General features: G+C 38.2%; 1 protein-coding gene across 1 annotated transcript in view; it reads right to left on the reverse strand.

The window, feature by feature from the left end:
- Positions 1-134: 134 nt before the first annotated feature.
- LOC109033204 (uncharacterized) overlaps positions 135-9,866 on the reverse strand; it is a 42,965-nt gene continuing 33,233 nt past the window's right edge. Inside the window, exons 7-13 of the mRNA XM_019045717.2 lie at positions 6,661-6,904; positions 5,490-5,634; positions 4,664-4,827; positions 3,963-4,166; positions 3,141-3,308; positions 2,116-2,297; positions 135-508 (exon numbers count right to left, since the gene is read on the reverse strand). Of these exons, the coding sequence (XP_018901262.2) occupies positions 260-508; positions 2,116-2,297; positions 3,141-3,308; positions 3,963-4,166; positions 4,664-4,827; positions 5,490-5,634; positions 6,661-6,904 (1,356 nt within the window). The 3' untranslated portion in view covers positions 135-259. The remainder of the gene's footprint in view (positions 509-2,115; positions 2,298-3,140; positions 3,309-3,962; positions 4,167-4,663; positions 4,828-5,489; positions 5,635-6,660; positions 6,905-9,866) is intronic.

The following is a 9,866-nucleotide window of genomic DNA, read 5'->3' on the forward strand; positions in this document are numbered from 1 at the left end:
AGCTATAAGAACGTCCAATAATTTTTATACGTATAGAAACAAATTACGTCAAATTAGGTAAAATATTTTACAAGAAGATCATAGATAAAGTTGTAAAAGGAATGATAAAAAAAGAACAGAATGACAGGGTACTAATCTTTTTGGTTATTAGTTGATATTTTGCGTCTTTCAACAAGAACAACATTTTTTTTCAAAAGTCCATTAGTTTTATTTCGCTGAAATCCCTGGTATGGACGAATGTCAGATCGTTAAATCACTGTTATCTGTATGTAGTCTCTGTTGGAACATCAGAACTGGGCTTATCCGTGGTTCCATCGTCGTTTTCAAGCCCTAAATTCGTTTCACCTTTGAGCTCATTTTCTCTCTTGGCATCGATGTCTTTTTTGCTCTGAATTTCGGCACTATTTGTGGTTTTTTCGTGATTTGGTTCGCTCACGTAGTAAACAACGCCACCGTTATTGATACTGTTCTTCAATGCTGAATTTTCAGACTCCATCTTCTTCTTATCCTGAAAAGAAAATTGTTTTATTATTTGAACAACTAAAACGAATACCCTTTGCAGAAAAATGAGAATGAAATGTATTTATGCCAAAGTTAACTATGTGAAAATGATTCAACTTAAAACGAGACATCTGGGCATGAGATTTGCGTGCTGCATAGTTTATTTTTATTTTACGAAACGCGCATTGGCGCCTACAAACCTAAGTGGATACTTCAAGCATTGTGCAATGCGTGAAGTATGGCGCCTACAAACCTAAGTGGATACTTCAAGCATTGTGTAATGCGTGAAGTATCCAGTTAGGTTTGTAGGCGCCAGTGAGCCTCTCGCGCAGGCAGCATGCCGCTCCGCTCAGTTAGGCTTTAATATTTATACTCGCATAGTCAGTGTTTTTTAACTCATGATTTTGAAATGTTTGCTTACTCTGCATTGATTATTCTCATGTTAATTGATGGGAAAAAAATATTATCAATTTATCAAAGGACAATAATAATATAGTGTGTATTTTTTAAATATTGGTGGTTCCGTGTCAAATTTAATGATTCCCAGAGCACTTTCCTTTTTTCTTTTACATTTTGTGCTTTTATTGTGCTGCAGCGAGGTGTACGCGCAACCGAACGCTCAAAATTTGACGTATTTGACTCTAAAAGATCGATGTACAAATGAGTTACAACTAAAGATTGAGTGCTTCTTGGTTCTTTTTCCCTTTTATTCATTTTTGCAGTTTCTGTCCGCACAACTGCGGCTCATTGAGATTAATGTCACTTGAAAAAGGTTTTACAAATATTTGTCACGTTTTAAAAATATGAATGTTTTCAAAATGAAGTAATAATTTCGTAAAGAAAAAATTAAAAAAAATAAAAAAAAAGTACCTATACATATATAAGGTAAATTGTACATCGAATATTTTAAGGATAGAAATAAAACCAAATATTCACCAATGGAAATTTAAAAAGATGATTCAAAAGGAGAAAGTAAAAACATTTCATTTAGAAGCAACCATAAAAACACCTCTTTCTCTCTCAATTTCTCATTTCCATATTGTCAATATAATTTTACATACCGACTAAAATATAACGCTTGGACCAAGTCACTGCTGCTTATTTTACGTGTGGGCGTAAATTACTGGACAAAAAAGGTGCGCGGACAAAAAATCGTTGACAAAATGTCCTGAAACCTTCCTCACGGCCCTCTACCAACGAGTACACGGTACACCCCTTCTTCCCCACCTGTCTCTGGTTCCTTTCAATAGAAATAGGTCGTATCACTGAATTAAGCGCAATTTAGCGGCAAAAGCTACGGGGCAAAACGCGTGATACAACTATTTCAACTTTCAAGCAAGTAAAGTTGCATTACCGCGTAATGAAGGAGAATATGAACTCTTTTCGTTTTCTTTCGTTTAAGATACGTCCAAATTAATAACGTTCTAAAGTACTGACTGAAAGATCTTCAATGATCATCACGACAGTGTTGCTGTATTGTGATGCCGACCGTTGCAGTTTCTTCACTTCGGTTATAAAAAGGTAAGAACTTTCTATATTGCACAGAAAGCGGCCCAAGAGAGCACAAAAGGTCCTCTGGAGGTTCGGCCGCGTTATAGTGATAGCTAAAATTACCTTAAGAGATGAAGCTGGACCTGATTCGATTTGACTGATGCTTCGGCCGACGATGTAAATTTGATTGAGCAAATAGTACATGCAGCCGGTGACGAGCGTTAGGACTGCAAAAATTCGATACGTCGCCCGCGTTCCAAATGCCTTCATTAAGTAGCCACCGAACAGACCACCCGCACCTTTACCTACAAAAATGGAAAAAGGAAACTAAAAATTTGAGAAAATCAGGTAAGATAAGGATATTAAAATATCTTTTTAGTTCAATAAATAAGAGGACGGAAGAATGGTCTGTCACGAGCCCTGAGAGACCCATCAATTGTCCCTTTCATTTTTCCTTTACCCAAGTAGTGGTGATCGCAATGAATTTCGATTTGACCAGAGAATGTTTCGCGATTCTGGCGACGTCGATTTATTGCGATATTATGCACCTTTAATCATGCACCTTTATCTAAAAACAAATCGCAACTTATTTTCAAATATTGAGATTTTTCCGTTGGAAAATGCTACTTAGGAAGTTTCTCCATATGCCATTAGCGATGGCTGGATTTGAGCATTTTTGTCTCAACTTCTCAAATCTTCTGGTTTATCATCCAGTCATCGTATTTCCAGTAATGACTAGACTTGCAGCTGATGGCTCCTTTGATTATAGCCAGCCAATCACGTATATTGTTGTTGTCTTACCACCGGTGACGTCACAAGCCTATATAAGCGTGGGCTGCATGTTTCTTTCACCGTAGACTCGTGTGAGCTCCACGCATCGCCTTTTCATGGCTTTAGGCGTATCTTGTAGTATCTTTGTCTTGTATATCTTTTGTAAAACTTGTAATTCAAAACCTTTCAACACCACTTTTCGGTCCCCATCCAATTTCCTGTTCACGTTCGCTTTCCCACGTTTTTTGAATTCCTGTTAGTGTGCAATAAGTGAAAATCCTTCAGGTTTCTTCTTTCATATGCAAAGTGGTCCAAAAAATTTTTTATGTCGACCGTTTTTTACACGGCTCGTTGATAAAAAGCATGGACATACTCACCAACTCCATAATAAAGGCCACCTAAGATTCCTTGAATGCTCGAGTCTGTCGATGTATTAGACAGTTTGGCGGCGTACGTGACAGCAGCTGTGAATGCCAAAGACGACGTAACGGATTCCATCGCCTCAAAAATCAAACATTGCCACGGCTCGACAATGAGTGAATAACCTGGTCAGGGAATGCAAACTCTAGATGTTTTATAAATTTAAGAAACGTTCAGTCGTCTCGAGCTGAAGGGTAACATTCAGAGACATCGACATAAAATGAAGGGATTTCTCAATGAGACTCTAAGTTGCAGTTTTTTTTTTAAAAAAAAAATCTCAAAATTTTAGGGCGAGAGGAAACCCTTCATTCTTGATCTGGCCAAAATTTCAAAACTCTCCACAAGATTTTTCACTGAAAAAAAAATATTTTCTTACAGCGTGAACATAATGGTCTATTCCGTTTTTTAAAACGACATAGTTCTACGGCGTTTTTTCTGGGACGAATTTGAAACCTTTTTTTTTTTTTGTGATTGAATATATCCTCTCATGCTTAAAAGTTCAAATTTTAGCCAACTTCTTTTCGATAAAATACGAATTTTTAAAGAAATTCTTGGAAATTTATGGAACTGTACTTGAAATTTGATTTACATTTATGCATATGGAGAGGAATGGCACATACATCGTTTTTAAAATGAGCCAGAAATAGTAGAGCCGTATCGAAAATCTCCATTTTTCGGCTGCGCATACACACATTTCCTGTTCCACCTTGAAAATCAAAGTAAAAATGATGAAAAAAATGACGATAAGATTACTTACATAAAATTCATAAAAAACGTACCTACGAGACGGATTGCATAGAAAACAAAACCGAGGAATAAAACATTAGCATGACCTATTTTTTCAACAATAGGTCCTGACATGATGAGCAGAGGCATGCCGGCAAGGCCACCTACAGTTATAGTTGAGCCCATCAAAACTCTGGAGGCCCCGAGGTCTTGAAGCAACCAGAAGAGAAAACTTTCTATGTAACCCCATGCTGTACCTGTACAACATAAACGAACGTTGTTAGATATAATTCATGCCTTTGATCCTCGACCTGTTTATTCATACCTTGATGGAGGCCTATTAGCACCTAAACAAATCTGAACGGTAATCAGACGAGTATGAATTTTTTTTTTTTTTTTTTTTTTTTTTTTTTTTTTTTTTTTTAGGAGAATCTGGTTACAGAAAGCAAGAATTGAAATTTCCCGAAATTTTATAAGTCTCGATTATTAAATTGTTGTGCAATACTGTAAATTCTAGAATTTCGTCGAGATCACAGACGAAAATAATTAATGAATTAGAATTTAAGATATTGTAATGCCAATTGAAAATAATCTTGCAACTATTGCTACTTTGGTTGCGGTTACATTTTTGGGCGATGATTGAAGACAGTATCAGGAAATTAAGGCGACTAGACTTTCGTATCTTTCTTAGGAAAGTAGAGTAAAATCAAAATGGCAGAGTCTTGTTTGAAGTAAATGTCGAAAGTGTTCTTACCCATTATAAATATTGCAAACAGAAGTGCCATAATTTCCACTTTTTTGAGAACTTCCACCACATCAGCCACCACATTTTTGGCCGGAGCCTTGAACTCCAAATTTATTGTAAGCATTAGGAATGCAGTCGTTGTTTTAAGGGCCGCATAAAAATAGAATGCTGGCCTGTAAAAACCAGATAAATGCAATTCATAAAAAGTTCTGGGTATTTTCACTCAATCAAAAATAATAAATTATATAATTTTCACTCAATTAAAAATATTAAATTGTATAATTTTCACTCAATTAAAAATATTAAATAGTATAATTTTCACTCAATCAAAAATATTAAATTGTATAATTTTCACTCAGAAGTCAAAGAAAAAAAAAGAAAAAAAAAAAAAAAAAATCAAAATTTATGTTTGGAAAACATTACATGAGATGTCATGCACGACGAGAATATACGTTACTATTACGATACAAGTTCACTCTCAGGAAACCAAATTTCAATATATGTTTTAAATATCACTTACAGTGTTAAAGTGTTCATACTTCACGACTTTTATGTACACTTCTTGGTATCTTTTCAAAATGAAGGCGTTTTCATAAGTCTATTTTACTGTCATGTGCAGTATTAAAAGACAAGTCTACTGTTGCCACTAAAACTGTGAACGAATTTCAACGCTGAGTCTATGGAAGGAGAAAGAGTGGGGGGAAGTAGAAGAGGGATGGAGAGGAGAATCGAAGGGACGAAAGGAGAAGAATGGGGAAGGGGAGAAAGAAAATTCTAGGTAGAAAAGGAAATTTCTATTAAAATAAGTCTCATTTCTAAATCACTTGTTACGGACCTGAAATCGGTGTAGCCTTTGCCTTTACTCGCGTAATCAATTAGGTACCCGGCCATTGGTGAACTAATCATGCCGCCGATCTGTGCGTATAGTCGTTGTAAACCATAATCAGCCTTTTCCTCTCGTAAAATCGCAATCGCAGCACCTGGAATTTCGAGGAATTTTGAATCTTGGCAAGCATGGTAATAATTTAAATAATGCCGTATGAGGTGGGAGTGGGAGTGTAGTTATTATGAAAATTAAGTCAGTTGATAAGAAAGTATAGTAACTAAATTAGCAGTGAGTGCATCGTGGACTTAAAAAGGAGAGGACTATGCCAGTGGCGATTTTGAAAGTTGGCAGCACGGTGTTTCCTCCATTTAAATCCATTCAAAATATCGATTGGTAAGCTGCCTCACCAAGAATCGATTGTTTTACATAGATTTAAATGGAGGAAAACAGCAAACAGCGGCTCTCCTCTTTCACTGTCTCAAATTCTTCAGATTTTCACCTCAGGCTATCAATTAATTCGACACAAGTGAAAATTGAACACTGATGATCCTACGAGACACCTAATTAAATTATCTTGCATAATAGCGCCCGACAATACGTTTAAGATGATGGACTAGTCTCTCAAACTGTAAAAATTGGCTCTCAGTCTGTGAGACATAAATATTCTATGATTTAATGAGCTTATTCGACCACGAATATACTTCTTGGTCTCTTAAAGAGATAAAAGTGTCATTTAGTAACGTAATAAAATTATGAGAGTCTATCTGTCAATACACAGGCAGTAAACGAATAAATTAGAAGGCTTGCCATGACTATAGCCTTGGAAATTTTGACTCTGATTGAAATTTGTGAACTTTTTGACCTTGTTTCCCTCGCAAAATTGTGTGGACTCGCACAATATTATCACCTTGTTACATACAGTTCGGGCCACATTTTTTAAGTATTATTTGCTTTCTAAATGTGCATAGTGAGCTTGATTAGCACCTCAGCTTTGGAAGCTTTTTGAGCTTGAGAGTTCGTTACCAGCGGTAATTTCGTATTCCTCTCGAAATTTTCCAGAAGTGATAGTACTGAAATCACAAATCCCTGTGAAAAGCTTCATTGCCGAGGATTTTCCAAATTGGATTTTTTATTCTACTTCCATCCACTCATCTCTCACGCAGTGAACGGTTTGCTGTACCTTCAAACATTGCGAACGCAGTGCCGGTGATCATCGCTATGGTGACGCGAACAGATAAATACGCCCAGAAAGTGAGCTGAGGGTCATACTCGACGACTTTGTTCAAGTTGGTACAGATGGATTTTCGAGGGATCGTCGCTAGACAGCTCATCTCGCAGTCTTCCATTTCTAGAACTGCGTCCACTTTCAAGCTGTTTTCCGGATTCAACAAAGGCACCGACAGAGTTTTCGACATGGAGGGCACCTGGAACAATAAAATAAAAAAATTCAAAAAAATCGGGAAAATTGAAACCACGAGTACGAGCATTCCACCCCTCAACGAGGGCTGGGCAAAAACGAGCAAAACGACGTATGCACGGTCGGTTCGTCTGGCCAAAGAGCCTTGGTATTTATTTTCTCCCTCGGGAATTAGCGCATATTCGTAAGGACAAATTATGACTAGTAAAAATTCATGGTCATATCGAGGTAGGTAATTACGGAGTAGTTGCAAAGTAACGAGAAAAATGGATCTTGCATTGGATTTTTAAGCTGAGTTTCATGGAAATCCGCCGGTCGTGATACCGATGTTCCGCCTTTTTGAAGAGATTCGCCATTTGAAAACTAATGCTTAACCATCTCTCTCGTCCATGAGAGCCATTACAATTTGAGTCTCATCCGTCAATAAACAACGAAGATGCGAAATTTTCGTCATAATGAACATTGATCGTCACTTTCTTAAAAATCAAAACTTTGCCCAGCAACTTCAAAGAAAATAATTATTTTTCATGCTCCTCCGAACGAGATGATACAAAAATGCTTTTACAATTAGAAGAAAAGCCCCCCCCCCCTCACCCATGCTTCCTGGAAGAAAGGCCGCCCTTTAAACTTTTAAAGGGACCAAAAATTGTCTGCCATGAAGCTCGGGACATCAATAAAGTTTTGAACTATTCTCCTTCAATGAATGAAAAAGTCATAGGTGAGACACTCGATTGCTGAATAATCCTATTGTTTATATGGTTTTATTCAGTTTACCTCACACTTGCGCATAATAGATTTATAATGCTGTCGAGCATTATAGTGCACTTTTTCATCTAATTTTTTATCCTATTTTTATGAGATATCATTCAAATGTATTTTGATAATAATGAATTTACAATTTTTTCCCCCAACTATGATTGTTTCATGACGGTCACTGACGTGTCCTGAGATCTTGAGATCTAATAAACCAGTGAATTAACAGGTAATGAATCATTGTTACTTATCAGTGTATCTTGGAATCCATACAATTTCAGGAATGGCCGTAACCTGGAAATTTCAATCAAAACGGCGCCGGTTTCACATTTCAGCCGGATGATTGCGTGGATTCCCGCCGCACCGACTTTCCCGAGCCCACCACTTGGTGGCCAACTGTTTTGCGGCGAAGGTCAATCTTGTAATGAGTAATTATTACATGCTATGGTCATTTGTCCGCGGTGATACTCTCTTCGTGCGGGCTTGAATCACATCCCATCTCCATCACTCGCACAATCATCGGCTTTCGATTTATTCCCTTTGACGGCATGTTGAAGAATCGATTGTTGGGATATACGTCGCCAACACTCCGACAATCGATCTTTTTCCGTGGGTTTAAAAGGCAGCTCAATCGATTGATCGCAAATCGTGAGACGCCGTGATATGAGATTCCTGATATGAGGTGAGAGAATACCAACACTTCGCTGCTTACCTCTTTACCTTCCTCGTTTCTGCTGAGTCACGGATATTGATCAGTGGTGAAGCGTAAATCATTGACGATCAATATTTTCCTATTTGAAGCTATAGTGAAAAATCGACTGTTAAGACGCTTGTTGCAAAAACCTATAGAATCGATCTTTTTCCATAGGTTTAGATGCACGACACTGTCGGCACGCCACAGATCTTGATGCCGATAAGAGTGTCTCACGTCGGCTTCTTCATGCCAACGAGCAAGTACTTAACATACAGCTTTGCGCTATGTTGGAGGGCTAACTTCCGTGCTTTGCGCTTGCTTGTTCAGTTTATTAAATGAGGCTCTATTTCGTTCCTTTTCTGCTGGGATTTTCTCTCTCCAGTGAGAAGAACCAGCGGCGTCTTTTCCTTGGAAAATCATCCCTAGCATGCTACTAGGATTTGCGATGTAAGTATACTTTGCCCAATGTACAATTTCGCAAAAAAGCAAGAGGGTACCACTTGTTTCCTCTAAAACAAACTTCCAAGCTCAACAAGTGCTCTTCACTCGGTGAGGCTGTATACCGAAAAAAAAGAAGTGTTACGCCAACAATACACACCGCTGATTTTACGGCCCGAGTGATTTAGACGTAAATTTTACGCCTTCGGGGACGTGATTTTTACGCCTTCGGGGACGTAAATTGTACGACTTTGGGTGCTTGAATATTACGAATTCGGGGACGTGAATTTTACGTCTTCGGGGACGTGAATTTTACGCTTCGGGGACGTAAATTTTACGCCTTCGGGGACGTGAATTTTACGCCTTCAGGGACGTAAATTTTACGCCTTCGGGGACGTGATTTTTACGCCTTCCGGGACGTAAATTTTACACCTTCGAAGACGTGAAATTTTACGCCTTCCGGGACGTGAGTTTTACGCCTTCCGGGACGTGATTTTTACGCCTCCGGGGACGTGAATTTTACGCCTTCGGGGACGTAAATTGTACGACTTCGGGGACGTGAATATTACGAATTTGGGGACGTGAATTTTACGCCTTCGGGGACGTAAATTTTACGCCTTCGGGGACGTGATTTTTACGCCTTCGGGGACGTGATTTTCCCGACTTCGCGGACGTGAAAATTACGTCCATGAAATGTGTAAAATTTACGTGCTCGGGGACTAAATTTCACATCCTCAGGTAAATAAAATTTGCAACCTGTTTGGTTGTAGAAAGTGCGTTGATGCATTCATTCTATGAGAGGATCTGCCTTTCTGGAACACCTTAGGGGGGATTCTCTGCTTTTCCACTTCTACCTATATCTAATCAAACTCTTCATGCATAAATACATCAGAATGTTCATGTTTGCAGCCCCGAAGCTCTTAAAAGTCCATATAAATGTATTTGCTTCCAATCTGTGCATGGAGAGTTTGACTAATTATAGGGGTGGACTCTCTTGAAACAAAGAAGCTACTAGCATTATGGCATCAACCCTGACAGCTTCCTTTGAGCTTTGGAGTTCATTTCAAAGAAAACCCGAAGCATG

The sequence above is a fragment of the Bemisia tabaci genome, chromosome 1 (assembly GCF_918797505.1).
Source record: "Bemisia tabaci chromosome 1, PGI_BMITA_v3".
Taxonomy (NCBI): Eukaryota; Metazoa; Arthropoda; class Insecta; order Hemiptera; family Aleyrodidae; genus Bemisia; species Bemisia tabaci.